Genomic DNA, 21042 nt, shown 5'->3' with positions numbered 1-21042 from the left:
GCTGAATGAAAATCTATTGCCTATAGGAATATATGATAAAGCAAGGATGCATTAGTAATTGAAAATTTTCTGGACATAGAAACTTGAAATATGTTTTACAGTATTCATTAGATAATTGTAAAATAATTATATAAAACATTAAATAAATCTGAAAATAAGAACATACTGCTCCACAGAATGATGCTACGATGAGATAAACTGATAACATAGCACATCTTATGAATGTGCAGCTGTATTGAAAAGCTCCATTTTCTATTTCAAAACCATGCTGAATTAAAAGATGGTATCAAGACTGGCTAAATGATAAAGTTCCCAAATATGAAAATAGTTTTTAAAATAAAAACAAACTAAATGAAGGATATTTGTTTGTGTGTTTATATATACTAGCTGATTACCTCTGGCACCTGTGCATTAGATCTGCACATGGCATTTTCATGACGTCAAATCTGCACTCTGAGAATGAAGAAAAATAAAGTTCTCTGTGACAGGAAATGCATACAGAATAAAAATTTCGTGAAGTTTGGAGCTGTACATTGCATAATAATAAAGTTTGTCCAGTATCACAAAAGCAAGAGTTCTAGTATAGTATAATATAAATGTATACACTCAGAGACTACTGGGCCTGTGATAAAGCTGCAAGTTAGCATCAGTCACCTAGCACAATTACAGTGTGGCTAGAGAGCTAAACATGGAACCAAAATACATTTTTCTTCACTAGAAATAAAATCAAAATAGTGTTTAGATTTGACAAGTAGTTTGCTCATATAAAAATTATAATGCAACATAATGACAAAATATAGCCATCTTACTTCCAACATATTTAATTTATGAGCTATAACACAGCACAACATTTTTTTGAAAAGTTTTGCTTCCTGAAAAGTTTTTGCTGATTGTGACAGGTATTTGTGATGGGTATGCACAAATATAGTTTTGGTTTTGCTTCATCACATAGGAACTCTGAGAAATAGACAGTTAACTGTTTACCGGCAATAACATATTTAATTGCATTTATGTTTCTAATATACTATTAAGTTCAACATAATTAAAAGTGTTTTGCTCCTGATTTTCGTTTGTATTCAATGTCCGGTGCATCATGTTGCAGTGTCCAGCAGTAGTCAGCAAGCATTGACAGATTCCAGTTGCCCTGATATCATTTTTCCATTGTAGTAATGTCCTGGTGAAACTGAAGATTTTGATGAAACGGTACATAATGGGCAAATTTGGATGTGATTTTCGTGATCAACAGCCAAAAATCTATAAGGAACACCCAACAGTGTTCAAGAAGCAAAAACTTTGTTGTGTAGTGTAATTAGTTAGACACTACATAGATACCATTAGGACTATAGAACAATTACACTTTAACAAATAAATCTATCAAAAGCAAATTGTGTCTTCTACAATTAATATTGCTACAACAACCTCAAGTTCCTCCTTATGAAATGCTTGATATTATTCATGAAGAGAAAGATGGAATTCTTTTGATTTACACAGCCAGTCAATATACAAGTTTTTTGATTCAACATGGTTTTGAAGAGAAAACTGGAATCTCTTAACAGCTGCATGAGCACGAGATGTGGCATGTTCTTGGTTTATTGCATCATAGTATCATTCTGTGAGCAGTGTACTCTTATTTTCAGGTTTATTAAACTCTCTCAACACGGGCTCAGTCAACTTGACTAACCACGTGACCTCTTTGTACTCATTTAAAGTCTAGAGATTTAATACTTCTAGCTTTCATTATAGTTGTGTATATCATCACAAAGTCTGGTAGTCTTTCACACACAAAAGAATTATTTTTTAGTGAAGTATTCTTAATAAAATAAAAGATTTATCCATAAATATATTGAGAGTTTATTTTGAATAGGCTATGTGCAAAGTAATTTTCATGTTAAAATTAAAAAATACTTTTCCTCATCTCAAATTTCCTTTGTGTAATCCCTAAGACCTTCTAAATGCATTTCAAATGTTTTTTCAGGATTTTTTTAAAATATTGCTTTGTAGAATTAAGAACTTAAAACTTATATGCTATTAACAACCTGCTGACCTCATAGTCAACCCTTGTAGAAAAAAAATAGTCCTTAGTACCTTACTCTAAGTATAGAAAAAACCTGCTTCTGGTTGTAACACAAACCTCCATTTTGTTCACTGTAATTGGTTTTAAACTGTGTCAACTACTATTCACACCATTATAAGTTGTAAATCACTTCGCAAATGTGTGGCTTACATTATACTTATCAAATTACATTATGCACAAGTTGCTCTTGAGAGTATCTTATGAAAATGTTTTTATTATTATAAATTTTACCTAATCCATCAATAACTAAACTAAAATTTCCTACTTCTACATTTTAGTTATTTTTATAATAATAAATAGAGAATACATATGAGAAAAAAAGTACTTATCTGGGTCTTTTTTGTTGCTGTTGACTATTGATAACACTCGAACTTTTTTTTTTTTTTTAATACTATCAGTACTATGTAAAAAAGCAAACAATGTCTCATAACTACCACAATTTTTCTGGCTTTTTAACTGTGTGACAAAATACATTACAAATTCAGCAGAGCTAGTCAATGTGTTTCCCACTGGAATAAAGATTTTACTGAAAGCAAAATTGACAATTCTCTGATAGAAAACAATGCAATGTCATTTTACATAGTACAATCATAGCTTTCTATGGATTATATAGTATTAAACAGGTTGGCTCTGTAATCAAATAAGATTAAAAGCTAGAAACATTGTGCTTTGCCTGAGTGATTATGACATTATAATGAGTATTTATATTAAATTTCATACTTCTTGATAGAGTGGTAAATAGATTATAGAAGAGAGGATGCCTAAAGAGAAAATGTCACAATTTTCACATTAGAGGAAATTTAGGTGTTTTTTGTGGGTTTTTTTTAATATTACTATATAAAATTAAGAACTTCCAACTTATATGCTATTTGAATATGGATTATTAGTTACATTTTTATAGTACACTTACCAATATACCATAAAAAGAAAGTAGTTAATTAAATTTTGAATTTAACTTGCACTAAAATCTTGTGACATGCTGAGAAAAAGATACCCATGGAAAGAAAGTTAACAAATATATTAAATATTTATCAAGCATTATAAAGAAAAAAGAACAAATGAAAAAATTAGTAAAAATAAAAAATCAGGGAGAATATATCAAGGAAAATATGATCACACAAAAACTTTTAATAAATATTGTAATTAAAACATGAAAATCAACAATAAACCTTACTTCTTCTGCATCTTCAATAGCTTCAAAATATACAAAAGCAAATCCACGAGATCTACCACTCTGTAAAAAATCCCAAAAAAGCAAAATTGGCACTAGATTAATGACAACATCAAAGTTCTATAAATATATTAAGCTTTATTTTCATTTTAAATGATCAAAAAAGATTTAGCTCTTAGGTTAAATTATTTTTTAATAATACAGTGTAATTACAACAAACTTCAGAGCAAAAATTTCTTAACCTCTAAAACTAGTTTAAAGCCCAATTTCAATTTAACTGTATTATAGCACCTTTGTTGTAATGTCTATGAACAACCTTAAAAATTCAATTGCAATGATGCAATGTCATACAGCAAACAATTAAATATAAAAATATATGTAAACTACAAAAATAAAAGAAACATCTTACGAATAAAAGGTGATACATAGTATATTTAAAATGTAATTAAGCTAACTATTTTGAAATTATTCTTTTTGATATAAGGCAAGGGTTTCTTATATATAACAATATAATTACATTAGAATGTATTTTCATACAACCATACAACACAAATCAAATTCACCCTGTGAGAAAATAGTTGTAAAGATACTTCCAAATATGCTTTCACAACAATATAATCAAATATTATTGGTAAGCAAGATTTTATGAGTTAACATTTCCAAACGACAAGTTTTGTGGTTTATATGCTCATAAATAAGAAATCAAAACCAGTCAATATCTTTCTTACTCTCTTAGAACTTAAAATACCATACACTGATGAAGTAGTATTTCCATATTTATTTATTCAAAAAAAACAAAAAAACATTAAACAAAGTTTCAACATATACAGTTTTACATTATTGGCCACCACTATGATGAACCCAAAAAGACAGTGTTTGTTATAATAAATGTTAAAAAATATTTAACCTAATTCTGTTATGTTGAGACAAAAACAAAGTTGATTAAAATTATTTCAACTTAATCCAATTCACACTAACACATTTTCAACCAATTTTCTAATACAAATAAGATATAAACCACAACTATGTTTTATCCAATGCAGCCTAGAAAACCCTGGTATTTGGTGAAAGGTTTTGTTGGCACTGGGAATAGCAAATAAAGTTTGATTGATATATTTTTTATAGTCCCTTCTTTATCTTCACTCCAAAATTCTTGTTAACAATGAATCGTAAAAAAAGTATTTAAAAAAAGTCAAAGTTGTATACAGTTAAGAGTACAATGCTAAAATAATTGCAAAATAAATAATTTATTTATTTTGACTAGCTCTAATAAGACCCTACATGTTTCAGTGTTCTTACACCCAAAGATGGCTACCTAAGAACACCAAAACACGTATGGTCTTTTTAGGACTGGTTCCTGTTTTTAATAAACTACTCATTGTACCATTATTTTAGCATAGCATCCCTTAGAATTGTGTGTGTGGAACAATTACCATTTTAAATTAGTTAAAATCAAAGTTATTCTTGAGAAACTCCATATAGTTATAACTTTTGTTTTAACTACAAAAGTGGTTAAAATAGAAATGGCAAAGCCATTTCAAAACACTAGCTAACATGGTATTCAATTAATTTCACATTTTATGAATTAGAAATCAAACAAACCTGTCGATCATAGACAATTTGAACATCTTCTACTGTACCATACTTGGAAAAAACATCTTTCAAATCCCTTTCCTTCGTGTAGAGACTCAACCCAAAGACACCAATACATCGGCAAGGTTCTGGATTCTCCTACAGATAATCAAAATCAATTTCTCAGTATTTCTGAGTCATGATGACTGAATATACCACAATCCAAGTTAAAACATTTTAAGGAAGAATTACTATTAATACTTTTATTCCATATAATCATCTTTTTATAGGATGGTAAATCATTGAATACAAGTATTATTTTCACCTTTTTCAGGTGCTTTGCAAAACCAATATACAATAACAGCTTGCAATAAATTACTATTACCTTTTCTTAATTAAAATAAATCCATCAGCCAAAATTTAGTTTTAACTTGCTATGTTACCCATTACTGCATAGTAATTCTGTTTTTATTCATCTTCTATTTTTTTAATCATATAAATGACATACAAACTGATAAATATGATTGTCTTCATGTGACGATTTTCTTTATCTTTTTTAAATCTTATAATAGATTCAAGAATGTTTTTTTATGTTTCCTCCAACTAGCTTTGTGAAGCTTACCTGAATGTATGGTACATTAATTCATAAATTCATTAAAAACAAACTTTAAAATATAAACACGATGAATTAGTAAATCAGCCTAAAAACTATATCGACGTGAACCATCTCATAAGAATTTATACATATAAATTTATCATTATAAAGCATTTGATTTGGTCATGCATCTAATCTTTGATATATGTGCAAAACTATATAGAAGTATACAAGATCTGATTTATTTAAATGATTTAAAATAACTATGCTTATTAAAAGAGAGAAATGACATTTTTTACAAGTTAAAGTAATTTCAAATGCTGAAAAAAAACCACTATCTTGAAAACAATATTTAAAAGATGTTAATAAAATTGTACAAGTTATTTTATTCAGTATCATAATATTACTTTAAATAAGTTTATTCTTATATGGCATGTTACAGTTTTGTTTACTAACAATGAGTAATATAAGGTTGTGCTAAGTCTTATATTCAACTTAAACTTAGCAACCTTGAAGAAAAAAAGTAATAATGAAATGCTATTTTAAATTGTTCAGTTTCTTGCTAGAAATTTAAATTTCTTAATGTTGTTCTTTTTTCTTCTGACTTTATGTAAAGTTATATGTCATTTTATTTTCTTTGAAAACTTTAAAACATTGCATAAGGACAGTTCTAGTATACTTCATTATTTAAGTAAACCAAATGAATTATTGACAATATACAATTCTTTTTAGAACTTAACTAAAACTTTCACTTTTTTATGTATATAAAATGTAGTAATTTAATAGTAACCAACAAAAGTTTTTAATATAATGAATTCATCCTACATTGCTAGTGATCTGTATAAAAACAAAGGATGGTGAGAGTTGTCAGTATCTAACTTCCAAACAATATTGCTGTATTTAAACTAATTAATTCAATTCTAGCTCAAACCATATAAAACCACTTCCACTTAGCATTAATATATGCAAAGTGATTGTTTAACTATGTGGACATCTCTTCATTTTAGTGCAAATTCCATTGACTCAATATACAAATTAAATATTCAGTTTTAACACAAGCTATTGTGTTTGGAAGAATAATGCCAAATACAAGTAAAGCTACTATGGAATTTCATACAAACAAGTATACTTAAAGCATTTAGATGTACATATTTCATCAGGCAAAAAGCTGAAAGAATGATCTTTTTTTCTCATTAGTCATTACCAGCTTTCTGGTTATTTTTCAGATAAAATAACTGAATTATAAATTTAAATATAAGCAAGAGATTACAGTAACAGCTACATATTAATTTAGTATCTCCATCAATATCAAAATATTTACACCAATAAATATCAAAATTATCAAAATTTACATTTGTTATTCCTATTATATTAAAACTGAAAGGATTGCATTTGTCTATTAGTAGGTACACACAGATAAGAATATATATCTATATTATAATATATTACTACATGCAAACAGTTGTCAGTGAAGAAAACCTGAAGTGGTTAGTAACTAAAGGAAACACACAATATATATGAAACTAAACCACGAGAACACTTCTTTGATTATGATCTAAAAACTTTATGCAACACATAAAATCTCAACAATTTATTTCCACTAGTCTTTTTCAGTTTTTACCAGTTGATTTACAAGATTCTCTATTTTTCTACATGTCCTTGTTTGCCTTGTTAGCCCCATAACCATTACTTTATGATAGCCTTCTCTTTAGTTCAGCTGATATCAGGTAACAACAAAAAACACCATGACACTCAACTAATGAAACCTGGCAAGAAGCCAAGTCAAGCTTCACTCTTTTATATGTATATCACCCAACCCATATTATATGATCCTAACAGTTGTAACAGTCTAAAATGAAGATGATGTTACAATCAGGGTTAAACAACAAAAACACAATTCATTCACAAAAACAAAAAATAGAAATAAATTCAAAACAGTTTATAAATAAATGTCTTGCCAAGACACTAATATTAATAAAAAATTTATTGTACATATTAATAAATCAATAATAATGGAATCAGGAAAAAGAACCAGAAAGAAAAAACATCTAATGAGAAAAAAGTACACCAAATACAATATTCAAACAATATCTTTCAATAACAACATTAGCTGACAAACAGCAATAACTATAACCTTCAAAACTCTCTCTCTCTCTCTCTTAACCCTTTGCAATGGACTCGGTATAATATACACAAGTTTATCTACTCATTTGCATATGTTAAGTATTTGCACAGTAATTTTTGATACAGAATGGGTATCTTCATAAAATTGATAAATTTAGTAAAGATTACAAGTATTTTGTACACAAAAAATCAGATTTTGTAACAAAATATAAAGTTAGTCGTTGTTGGACACAGGTTGCTAAGCCTTTTAAAATTTCACACATGGAGGATATCAAAAAATATTTTTAGGTTTTATAGATACACAGTTGAATAACCAAAAAATCATAAATCACTATACTGATACCATAAAATTCCACTATACATTACTAAGCTCAGTAACTAAGATATATTTAAATTTTACAAAATATGAAACTTCAAACAGACTAAAGACACAACCTACCTTCTTGAAATTTTCATTTGAAAGAACTGGGTAGCCTTTTCACAGATTAAAATAGTTGAGAAAACCACTATGGGATCATTCTGAGCTACTGATTAGTTATTCATATCATATATTGAAGTAAATTATATAAGGAACCATTTTCAAAAATGGAAAAAGGTGAAGGGGGCCAATGTATTTGATTCAGTACATAAACCATATCTCAGCAAAATAAAAATATACGAAGTTTGTATTTTATATTCTAGCTTGTTAATATTGGTGGTTTGAGTTCCTAATTCGTATGAAACTACAGACTTAGTATTTTGACATCACAAACATCTAATTTTAAACAGTGCTGCATTCAACATACCAGGTGACTCACCAAAATCTATATTTAAGTGTGTTGTTTCAATATTTACTTTAAAATTAACAAATTAAATCTTATATAAGATTAAGGTTTGAACTATAATCTACAATATGATTCCAAACTTTTTACAAAATTTCATTAAATTGTAATTCAATAAAATTTTGAATGCAAGTCAACAAATGTGATGATGTCCTTTGACCTGTAACAAAAGGGTTAAGGGATGCTTCATGGTTAAAACAGTTTATAACTTGAATCTTTGCAGAAAGTATTTAATTATATTACTTCAAAATCAGTATATAATGTTATTTAAAAAAGAAGAATGTTGAAATGCCATATAAATAGTGTTGGAAGCAATGTGGCTCTGCAACTTCATTGTTTGGATGGTTGTTTCAGTCTAACCACCCGTCTGATGGGTAGTAAAAGTTACGAAATTAACTCATATATATGATTAAAGTTTGAAATATAATCACATATGCATACAGTTATAATTACATACATAAAAACTACAACAATCAAAAGCATTAAGTTACAAGTTTTGCTGGAATACGGCTAAAACTATTATAATGTAGGATTGGTTAACTGAGTCTTGAATAATAAGGTGCTATCTACTCAACATTTTGTGAACTATTTAAGGAATTATTTAAGAATTACACAATAACAGAATAATTTCAGTATAAGCACCATTTCTCTTTATCATATAGATCAGAGCTTTAGCTCACTGCACATAAGCATTTAGTGATATCTTTATTGATGTAATACTTAAATGTAGTAATAGAAAATGTTAATTATTTAATTTTTTTTTTTATGGAAGGGTAGCAATTTTAAAATACATATACATCACATTATATATAAATAATCTGTATGGAAAGTTTCAGCTCTCTACACTGATTTGTCTAGATGCAATAAGCTAACTGTCTTTATACTGTAAGTGTACATTGTAAGTTGATATCTAAACCAATTTAAAATAATTAATAATTGCTTGGAAAATTTTTCCTACAACTTATTACGTTTTATTGTACTTAAAAAAAGTTAGGAGAACAATTTCATGCATTTATATTTTTTGAAAAAAGTAACCCTATTCAAAAGAAAAACAGAATGATAACCTAAATATAAAAAATGAATAAATATACCTATGTTTCTTTTAAAAGACATAGATATACATGACAAGTAAACTATAATCTGCGATATTTCTGCCCTACACAACAGAAATTGTGAGTGAACACTTTTTACAAACCTAAACTGCTCAGAACTGAACTTTGACATTTAACACAATAGAAATATCAGCTGGTGTAGTTGTTCAAGACATGGGGAAAGACAGGGTCCTCATGGGTGTCATAAGAGGAATCAGATCCTAACACCATCCTTGTATTACTCCCTTGGATAAATATATATTTCAGACATCTGATAACTGTTCCAGCATTTTTCAAATTATAAGCAAAGACAGCCTTTTATCAAATAAGGGTTTAGACTACAAACATCATAAATAAAGGAAATAAAAAGTGAAATTAGCAAGTCCAATAGTGGTTTTTGATAACCATTTTTAACAGGTCACTGATTATTATAGCTAAGTTTGTAATTTTGAACTCTTCTTTTCTTTAATTTGTCCTTATTCATTCAAAATGAGAAAGAAATTTACACCTTAGTAGCCTATGCATTATATTAAAACAATACAGTTTTTAAATGTAATAAATAAGCTTTACTATTTTCTAAAATTATTCTTTTATCTTTTTAATAATGCAATGGTAATAATCAGTGTCTCCTTGAACTATGTTCAACACAAAATATCAGTGATTTACTAGTAACTTTAATTTACCCGGCTTCCAAGATTTCTACGTCGACTTGATACAGGAGATTTGCTGTGGCCCCTACAAAAATTACAAGTATAACTTTACAACTTTAGCATAAATCCTTGAAAAATACAAGTACCTTAAAATAAAAATACTAGCTTTTTGTATGTTCAATTAATTTATTTCTGGTCATAAACAGAAAATGTACTAGTTAACTAACACATACTGAGAAATACATAAACCTTATTTTCTAAAAGACAAAAGGGTACAATACCTCTGAAACACATTAACAGTGACTTTAACTAATTAAGAAATGCCAACAGCCAAACAATAAAAGAATCTTATACTGAATGCAATTAGTTTGATCCTGATATTACACTTTCTTTCAAATATATTGTAGAAAAGAAATTGTGCTTTTAAATATAATTATATTTGCTGTGGCTTCCAGTTTTCAATTTTGACTGAATCCTACATGTTTAAATGCATTCAAGTTAATTGTGTTAACATTTTTAACATCTAGTTTTCTTATTTTAAAAAAAGGATATTTTTTAAATTATGAAAAGCTATATTAACCATTATTTTAACAGTGTTCTTTTAATTGGTAATAGTTGAACAAGCTAAATACCCATCAGCCAAAAAAACACTGGGCCTAAAAACTGTGCAAAAGTCAATGAACCCATGATATTATTAAAATAACATATATAATGCTTGAAATTAACTATTTTCTACACAAATGTAGTCATAATAAAGGAATTAAAATAAATTATAGGCATTTCACAAATCCTCGCTCATTTCATAAAAATATTATGGCAGAGTTCCTTCATCAATTTTTATGACAATAAAAATTCTTTGACTAACCAGAGATAAAAAATAAAATGAAAAGAATTGCAAAAGTTAATATAATTATTGATGCAATGAATAAATTAAATTAATCGAGATAATTATTTTTCTTGCATTTTTTCCAAAACTTAAATATATTCTTAATTTTGAGAGGTTGTTTCATTCTATGCTACATATTTGCATGAATTTTTGCACACACAATTGAAGCTTCAAATACATAACCATATGGTGGAGAAATCAGTAAAAATGAGAGCTGCCATATGCAATATACAGTCATCAATGATGGCTGTAACTAGCAAAAGCTCAACAAAGTAAATTCATTTAAAGTATTCTGCAGACTTTTGAGGAATATCATATAACATTTCACAACAATATAATAAACTTTCTGCTACTCTGCTTTAAGCACGTCATATTAAAATGCCAGAAATAAACACGATTGATACAATTGGCCATTTCTTAACATTTAAACTAGGGGATAAACCCATGTTTTATGCATGATATATTTACTAAAATTATTTGACTATGAAAACATTGGTTAGGGAAATATTAGATATAGATGGAATTGAATCCTTGACCTCCCAGATACAAAGCAAGTACTGTGCCATACGAGCCAATGTCTAAGGATAGTTTTCACTTATGCAGAATTATCAAGTGGAATGCTTATTATGAGAAAGGTGTATATTTTAAATAGATAAGTCCTTTCAATAATACTGTTGTTGTATTATGTAGTTAGGCATGAATGAAATAAAGCCTATTAAGCAGAATATGTAATTGTTGTATTTAGCGTGAAAGCACAGAATAAGAATAAATTAAATATATCTCTGTACATGTGTATACAATACAGTTCGAATAAACACCTTATTATGGATAATCACCGTCTTTGATTAAGAACTTAAACTTTTTTTTTGATCCAACTAACTCTTGAAAAAATGACTTGTAAAATAATGATTTTCTGAAAGTAATGAATCAAAAAGTGTAAAAATCAACTGTCTTTGTTTGTCCTTACTTTGTCCTTGTTGTTCTATAAGGGTTTAAACTTTTTTCTTGTCCCATAAAGTATTAACAAAGAATCAATGGATCTCAGGATGGGTACTATGGGTATTAAAACTTTTATTAAAATAAAGCAGAGAACAACATTCCAACCTTCTTGTGTCATCTTTAGGTGATTTGAAAATCACTCTTCACCCACTTAGGGCAAGAACAAAAGTACGAGGGGTGGGAACCACTACATTTGACACAGTGTGGTTCAAGTTCACATTCACAGGTATCGTGGTCTTTGCCACCATAATGAGCATACGTTAAAGATCCACAACGAGAGGTCTTTGAATGTCTGAACTGCTGGCATTGAAAACATCAGAGACGGTTTGGAATATATGACCCAACCTTACAACTTAAGTATCCTGCTTTGATGGTGGCAGGTGGACATGGTGATGTGAATGTCAAAATAATTACATTTGTGGGTAGCATTATTCTGTCTTTGCAAGTGGAGATTTAGCACACCACAGAAATGCCTTGGCTGGAGAAACCAGCAAGAATCTCTAACTCAGGAATGTTCTTTAAATCCCTCTCAACTATAACTCCACTGAAAGAATTCAAAGTTGCATGGGGAGTAACTCAATGCCCTTTGAATTGAGAAGTTTATTATGTTGTGGTAAAGACATTTCCACCAAAATGTCTCCAGATCATAACTTCTTTACTGAGCTGGGGGAGCCAGCAAGCTCCTCTAATCCCTTTTGAATAAAAAAAAAAGGGAGACATTTGCCCTAAGGATTTCTCGGATAAGGAATGCATAATTAGAAATCAAGGTACAGAATCTGAATGTGATGGCAACTGTGCAACAGAATCATCCATTGCATAGTCATTTTCCAATAATTTGGTTTTTCTAAATTTTTTTATCTTGATTTTTATTTTTTTCATAATAAAGGGAATACATTTCAATGACCACTGTCCCCACGCATCATGAAGTCCTACAAGGGTACGCACTACAATGCCAAATAAGAACTTTACAGTAAGCCAGTATTTTGTGAGAACTACACCTAAAAACCAGCTGACAATGCCCACAACACCCATTGAGAACATCTGACACTGGTACTCGGTTGGCCCTAGCCCAAGTTGACCAGCAATCTGACCCTGGGGGGAAGGGCACCCAAGGTTTCCTCTCTATAGGAATTCTAGGCCAAAGTGGTGTGTAAATTTGTGTTTCACATATGAAGTTTATTTAAATTTCAGGTCTAGTTTTCAACCACTAATTGTAACTTAAATTAATACATAACAGTATTGTATTACCTATTTTCCATGGAAAAGTAAAGAATTAATTCTGTGTGTATTCTTACTTGTTTATATTACTGAAGTAATAGTATTTAAAGTTCATGTTATCAACATTATAATTTTGCATTCATACACTAAATGTTGTTCACTTTTGCACTCATATAAATGTTATACCACAGGACAACTATCCAATAAGAATGCTGAGTTTCCATGTGAGCTAGCATGCATACACACATGGAACGACTGATAAGCATTATTCTTTCAATTACACAGACAAAAAAACAACAACAAATTTTTAATTGTTTTACATGTTCCTACTAGGCTGGCTATTATAGAATATTGTTGGTCAAATACCAAACTAATTACAATTTAAAGTTTATATAAACCCTATGGCTTTATTTAAAAAGTATGTTAAAAATTTCATAACATACTAAAAGTAACAAATCATATAAAAGCTTTACAGATAAAGAAACACTTCCATACATACAGACAATTGTTGAAAGTCAGTTTAAAAAACAACTTGATTTATTTTTACATAAACTTTTATTCTTAAATCTATTTGATGAAGAAAATAAGTACACACACACACATAATATTTTGTGTGGAAAAACTTACCTCCTGCTCTTTGAACTGAAATTAACAAACAAAATAACATTATTTCTATTTTAAACTGATATATATGACTTTAAATACTCTACTTATAGATATTAGGTATGCATATATAGCCAGTTACACAAATTTTAAGTCTCCATTTACATACTTCAAAAGTATACAAAAAACATTTGTCTGTTTGAGCATTATGTGGTTATCTAAGATATTTACAATTATCTGATGCTTGCTTACTGATCTAAAACACTTTACTATTCATTTCTAACTGCCATAAAAAAACAGAATGCAAGATGCAAGTTCTGTTCCTTGAGTTTCTACCACATTCTATTAATTTACCAACCCCTGCAGCAGTAAATAAATATATATACTCCAACAGAAACAATTTCTCCCACAATTATCATTAATTCATTAGTGATACATCTTATTTTACTTGGAACAGATTATTGACATTTATACAAGAAAAGACTGTAAATGTATTTATATATTTTTTTTAAATAGTCTTTTCAATTTCACATGCTTCAAACAAAACAGAATCTCATAGTCACTGCTATGAGGTTTAAAAATAAAAGTGTTAAAATGCATGAAAAATACTGCTTTTAAGTCATTAATATTAGTGTAGAAATACACTTCAGTTAAAAGTGGTTGAATTAGACATCCTGCTATGTGATCTTGTGATCATATAATGCATCTTCTTCTATAAGCTCCACATGAATAATGTTCATTTAAACAATTACAACTATATGGTAATTTCTATGTCTTTTGAATTACATTTTAACCACGAACTGACCTAGTAATAAGAAACTGAGCACAAATACGGGCATAAGAAAATTATAAACACACACTCGTTAAGTACCGAGAAGAAAATGTTTTAATTACTCATTTTTGAAAAGATAATTTTTGTATTTTTGTTTAAAATAAATTTACTATTCAAAGTTAGAGAAAAATGTGAAAATAATAATGTTGAATAAGAAGGGATAAACAGAGTTATGAGAATATTAGACTTCATAAAATATTACTTACCACCTCCTTTTGGGTGTTCGAGACTTTGACCTTGACTTTTTATGGCGACGATGTCTTTGAGACCGTGAATGACTTCTGTATATACAAAGATACAAGTACAACACTTTAAATTGTATTTACATAACACAGAAAATTAAGTATAGTAAAGTCTAAAAATGTCAACTAACTGCTAGTAAAATGTTTGTTAAAAGCCTCCACAGATTCATTATTGGTTTTATTACATATAATATTTCTTATATAAAAATAACATCTGAAAGTATATTTATAGCATTTGTAAATGAAAACTTAAAATGGAACAGATACTACTGGAAGAAATTGTCAACTGCAGTTAGATTTTCTCTAACTTTAAAAAGTTGTCTTTTGACCATTCTGAAGCCACTTTTAATCTTTTAAATTGAAGTGCAAGGAAAGTGTAATTCACACTATACAAATCATATATTCTCATCATATGGTTACTGGTATGCTCTTAATGTTCATTCTCAGCTCACCCATGTGCAACAAAATATAGTTGTACTGTTACTGACTTAGCCAATAAATGTAACATGCTTAAAACAAACACATTAATAACTAGCTTCTTCTACTTCAGATAATACCTGGTAGGGCAATCACAGTATTTATACAAAAGGTCTTAAAAGAAAAATTCCTTATTTCTTATAAAGCTAAAGCATGTAAGTATTGTAAATTTCTACAGTTACTTATTTTTCATTTCTATTCTCACCATTGTTTAAAATATGAGCAGAAAATGGCATCTGTAACAGTTCAATTTGGAACTTTTCTGTGGAGCTAGTCCTTAGACCAACCACCCCATGAGAATCATGTCTAACAGCACAATGTCAGAACTTCAGCCCAAGCTTTAAACTACACTAACAGTGTCTACTTAAACAGTTTCACATACTTATTCTTAAAAGATTATGAAAACCCTGACCAAAAGTCAATCATGTTTCTTGGGTCAAAGTGAGGGAACTTTGTTATCAAATTCAATATACCTGAAGGTTTGTAAATAAAAAATACAAGATCCAGTAGGACTAGAAGATCTCACATGTGTTTTGCATTTAGCAATACAATTTTCAAGTAATTTTTTTCATGTTTCTGTTCTTAATCTTTCTTTTGTATTTGATTACTACCTGAAATAATCTTAGGCCTAAACAAGTTCAAATTTGCAAGTTCTAAATTGTTGCTTATATTAAATATTTATGCAAGTTTCTTGAATTAATAAATCTTCAAAAACACTTAATGTTTCACAACAGATTCACAAAGATGGTAAACTATGCCTGGAGGTCCACAGCAATTCCAGCATGTAAAATGACAAGACAGGGGCAAAAGACTAATCAAACCACCTAGTAGCTGGTTGCTTCCAAAGTTCCCCTAAAGATAGCTGGTGCTCTCTGGGCACAACACTTGGGTTATAGGGTTTCTATTTCATTTGCACCACTCACCATATGACACTGTGATTCAGTTGGTGGAAAAGACTTGGTAAAATTGAAACAAGTCAAAACTGTATATATACATGTATGTAGTTCTTGTTCACCACAAACAAGCTGTTCTACATATTTTAAATCAAAACATGAAAAAAATATCTTAGGTGTTTAAAAAGCCATACGTTTGTAAGCTGGGAACCCTTGCTGTATTAACTGAGTCTAACTTGCCAACTCATTGTCTCCACTGGACACAGATTTTCGTTTCAGGATGAGAGCACATTTGCTATTTCAGTGGTGAACTGCACCACACAAATAGTGCTACTACCACCCAAACTACCTCCAATGCAGTGCACATTCAGTAAGGAATTCTTAAAAGGTTCATCACCTCAGTGGTCAGAAACTGTGAAGTGGCAAGGACCTCCCATGCTCGACTAGAAGGGGGCAGAACTTCTTTGAGTCAGGAAGACTCAGAGAAGTGTCTAGATCCCCCATTGGATGCATGCCAAAAAGGTTTGTTTTTGTTTAACTGGAGACAATGTAGTGGGTGACCATAAAAACCATATTTTTGAAAAGTAGCAAGTGTGAGCCAAATAAGTAGGTTTTACTATGATAGTATATTAATGACCAACTGCATTAAATATCAACTGACTTATTCAACTAGTTGGATTTTTTTCCAATTCCTACTGAGCCAATTTTTTTCAACTGACTTTTTCAATTTATTTGTTACCATACATTTATACACTTTAACCCTTTCATTACAGGCTGGGTGGAATCCACTCAGGTCTTAACCATGAAGGTATCTATGAGAGTAATTATACTATGATTTTTGATAATACATGAATATGTTTACAAAAGTGCAGGTTATTAGTAAACATTACACAGTTTTGTATGCATAATAAAATTTCTAACTTAAGTATTAAGATATTTTAATTAAAGATTTTCTTGTAATTCTTTCATTCAGAATGTTGACTATGCAACATGCTGAGTAATTATCATTTTAAGATTAAAAACACTTTCATGCACAAGAAAATTTTCAAATTTCGTATGTGAAATCTGTATAGCTTCCAGATTATCAAAATTTTTCAAAATAAAAATCTTCTATTCTATCTGTTTTATTATCAAATCAGAATCTCTGTACATGTTTGATAGATTTGATTGGTCTTGTAACCATTATAAAAAATTAGGAAGTAAATATAAATTAAGTTTTTTTTTTCTAGAACAACTAAAATTGTAACTCAAAAACACAATTGTTTAATCTAAATAGCTTAAATGTCATAGCATTATACATTTATATATATTCTTTTTATTATTTTTATTATACTGATCTTTCAGCAACTGCTGGCTAAGATAGAAGTTAGTGATGTAGTGTACATGTACTCTTTTTATTGCATCCAAGAATATAAAACTGACCTTCACTCTTGGCTGTGTTTTCATGGACTAGTATTTTGTAAAATACAATCACGTTTCAGTTATTATACATGTATACACATTATTACTTTATACAAATAAGATTTTACATTTATTTTTCTTCAAAGATAGAACAGTAAACAAAGAAGAAAACCAAACAATTATTTCTTCTAGTTACAACCTTTGTACTCAGTTGCTGCTTGTCAACAGTTGCGAAGTCTTAAGATATTCTGCATTTGGGGAATGTAAAACAAAATTTGTTTTAGATTTATGTATATCTGAATGACCAAAAAAAATATTATTATATCAATACCATATATATTCATTATAATTTATCAAGTTTAGAAATGGAACTGTATGTGGGTAAAAAAAACAAAAACAATCCAGCAAAATCCTAACAGGAATGAAAGAAACAATGCCATTATATTTGAAAATGGCTGGGAAAAACACTTGTGGGACATTATTACTAGCTTTTGATTGGTTATTCACATGTCATATACAGAATTAAGTGTATATAAAGGACCATTTCCAATAACCAAAAGAGGTAAGCAGGGAGCCACTGTATTTGATTAATTACATAAATAAAAGATTGGAGGTTCTTATTTTAGATTCTATCTTTTAAATATTGGTAATTTGAGTTCCTAATTTCTACAAAACTATAGACTTCATATTTTGATATCATGAACATCCAATTTGCTGCATTCAACATTCCACGTAACACACACAAATTGATGTTTGCATGTGTTTTTTTTAAAAGTTACTTTTGATTTAAGAAATTAAATAACATACAATATGAAAATTTGAATGATAATATACAGTTTGATACCAAAGATAATGACAAATTCATAAAATAGTAGTTGAATAAAATTTTGAATGCAAGTCACCAAAAGTGACAACCCATTCCCAGTAACAACAAGATAACAAAAAATAGATTGTAGCTATCAGGAATGGATAAAAAGTCTGTTTAAATTTCTTGGAGACTCAGATAACCTTCTGCCATTAACCCTCTAACTACAGGTAAGTCAAAGTGCGCATGTTATGACCCTTCAGTTATATTTAAACTTAATCAAACTACATTATTATCATTATAAATTGAATAAAGTTGGCATCAAAATGTAGTTAAAAATTAAATTTTAATTCAAGTTTTAACTTTAATTTATATGGAATTTTTTTTAATCCTTAATCTCCATGAGCACAAGAATTGTAACATTCTAGGTCTTCAATCTTCTCTAACTTATTTACCACACATCTTAAAAGTACTAAATTTAACACAATTCACTCATATAGATACTACTAAGGTAAAAGCATAATTTTTATAACCTCCAACTTTTTTGTTTACAGATACATAAACTAGAAAATCAGGCTTATCACACCCATTCACATCCTCTCTTTCACAAACTGCCACGAGCTCTCCAATATCCTATACTATATTATTTATAACTAACAGAAAGTCTTTAATCTATTGATTGATGTATTATACAAGGTGTTTGGAAAGTCACTGTGCAGTTTTGTAATCATATTTTATTCAGTCTATTTCAAGCCAGCAACTGATAGACGTGTTTAGAAACAAAATAAGAAGGATCCAGGCCTATATTGATGCCAACGGGAGTCACTTTCAACACTGTTTATAATTGTCATTTATATTTACCTCCTGTATTATGTATTTATTAACAGACATGTTTCAATATAGAAGTGCACAGTGACTTTCCGAACACCCTGTATTACTTTGTTTACTATACAAAGTATTGTGTTTCACCTCGTCTCTGAAGGTTTCTCTTACTGTATTCACAGAGACAAGCTTAGCTAATTTTTTAAAGGCTCTTAACAGGTAGTAAGAAAGCGAGGTAAACTATGATAGTTAAAAACATTGTCAGCTTCGTGCACGTTATTTTGTGTTCTTAGATTCATTATTTAATTAAATAAAAATTCAATATACTAGTATCATTAATATAAAAAACAGTAGACTTAACATGCATCAACAGTTGTCAACAAAAAATAATAGTACCATATTTCTTGTTTTCATGTATATTAGTTTACTACTAGCAAACCTGTGGGCCATAGGCCCACATCTACAGAGCCACCATAATACAAATTTAATGCTTGAAGTATTATTCTGCATTTTTTCAGCTTGTTTGTTTGTTTTTTGAATTTTGTACAAAGAAACATGAGGGCTATCTGCACTAGCCATTCCTAATTTAGCAGTGTAAGACTAGAGGGAAAGCAGCTAGTCATCACCACCCACTGCCAACTCTTGAGCTGCTCTTTTACCAACAAATAGTGGGATTGACCATCACATTATAACACTCCCACAACTGAAAGGGCAAGCATGTTTGGTGTGATAGGGATTTGAACCTGGGACTCTTAGATTACAAGTCTAGAGCCCTAACCACCTAGCTATGGCAAGCCCTTTTTCAGTTTATATGATCATTGCTGCTATAATGCAAATTTCTTTAACCAAGTTACAAATGATAACACAGGCCTGCAAATTTCAACTTCAAAAAAGATGTTTTAGTTTTAATGGATTTTCCAAAATTCAGATATGGCAGATGTTGAAAATATTATTCGTTTTTTTCTATCATGTAAGTATTTTTTAGAAATTGCAAAGAAAAACCTCTCTTAGATCAAATTATTTTATTTACCACAATGAAATCTACACCTTTTAGTCTAAAAATTACCTGTTGTGGACTTTCTTTTGTCTTGCATCTGAAACATCTCATTTCAATGACAAGCAGTAATCATCCATCATGTACCAAAGTGTTAATTGAATACCTTTCCTGATACTTCCTCTCCATTTTCCTGATCTCTTGATGAAACCTTTCTCCTCATTCATTGCTGAAAACACCAAGATTTTTAGGGATATAGTCAAAATTTGAGTGTAAAAAATGAGCTTTCAAGTTCATATTACAACCCACTCTTGGAATTTATTGAGCATTTTACTGACAATATTTTTGTAGTTTGGATCCTTCTTGTTTCCTAAAAGTTTTTTCAATAACATCTTTTACAACTTTCCTCACTGTTCTTTTATGAAAACTGTTCATCCAAAGTCAATTTCCTAATATGGGGCCAAACAAAAATCCCTTGTTTAAGTTTGGCTTCTGAAAAAGCTGGAAATTGCCCATATAGGTACTTGAAACAGTCACCATCTTTGTACAAGGCCTTTAGAAAGTGCTTTCTCAAGGCTAGTTTTATGTAGAGGTATTAGGACTTTCTTTATGTCAACCAAACTTTCAAGTTCAATACTTTTTGATCCTGGTATCAGGCTGACTCTACATGACCATTGCCATTGCTTCTTTATTCAGTGATGATTTTGTGCTCTGTTGTCCCATTTACACAACAAACATGGAAACTTTTCATAACCAGACTGATGATCAACAA

At 29.4% G+C, this 21042-nt stretch overlaps 1 protein-coding gene across 7 annotated transcripts in view; it reads right to left on the bottom strand.

The window, feature by feature from the left end:
* Nucleotides 1-21042, bottom strand: part of LOC143246245 (transformer-2 protein homolog beta-like) — a 44378-nt gene that overhangs the window by 10350 nt on the left and 12986 nt on the right. For all 7 annotated transcript variants that reach the window (XR_013025871.1, XR_013025873.1, XR_013025874.1 and 4 more), the window contains exons 3-7: nt 14843-14917; nt 13829-13843; nt 10132-10183; nt 4848-4976; nt 3249-3308 (exon numbers count right to left, since the gene is read on the bottom strand). Coding sequence is in view for 1 of the 7 variants with exons in the window: in XM_076492645.1 (XP_076348760.1) it covers nt 3249-3308; nt 4848-4976; nt 10132-10183; nt 13829-13843; nt 14843-14917 (331 nt within the window). In the remaining 6 variants the exon portion in view is untranslated. The remainder of the gene's footprint in view (nt 1-3248; nt 3309-4847; nt 4977-10131; nt 10184-13828; nt 13844-14842; nt 14918-21042) is intronic.

The sequence above is a fragment of the Tachypleus tridentatus genome, chromosome 3 (genome assembly GCF_004210375.1).
Source record: "Tachypleus tridentatus isolate NWPU-2018 chromosome 3, ASM421037v1, whole genome shotgun sequence".
Lineage (NCBI taxonomy): Eukaryota > Metazoa > Arthropoda > Merostomata > Xiphosura > Limulidae > Tachypleus > Tachypleus tridentatus.
The sequence above is the reverse complement of the archived record's forward strand: the minus strand, read 5'-3'. Positions and strand labels throughout refer to the sequence as shown.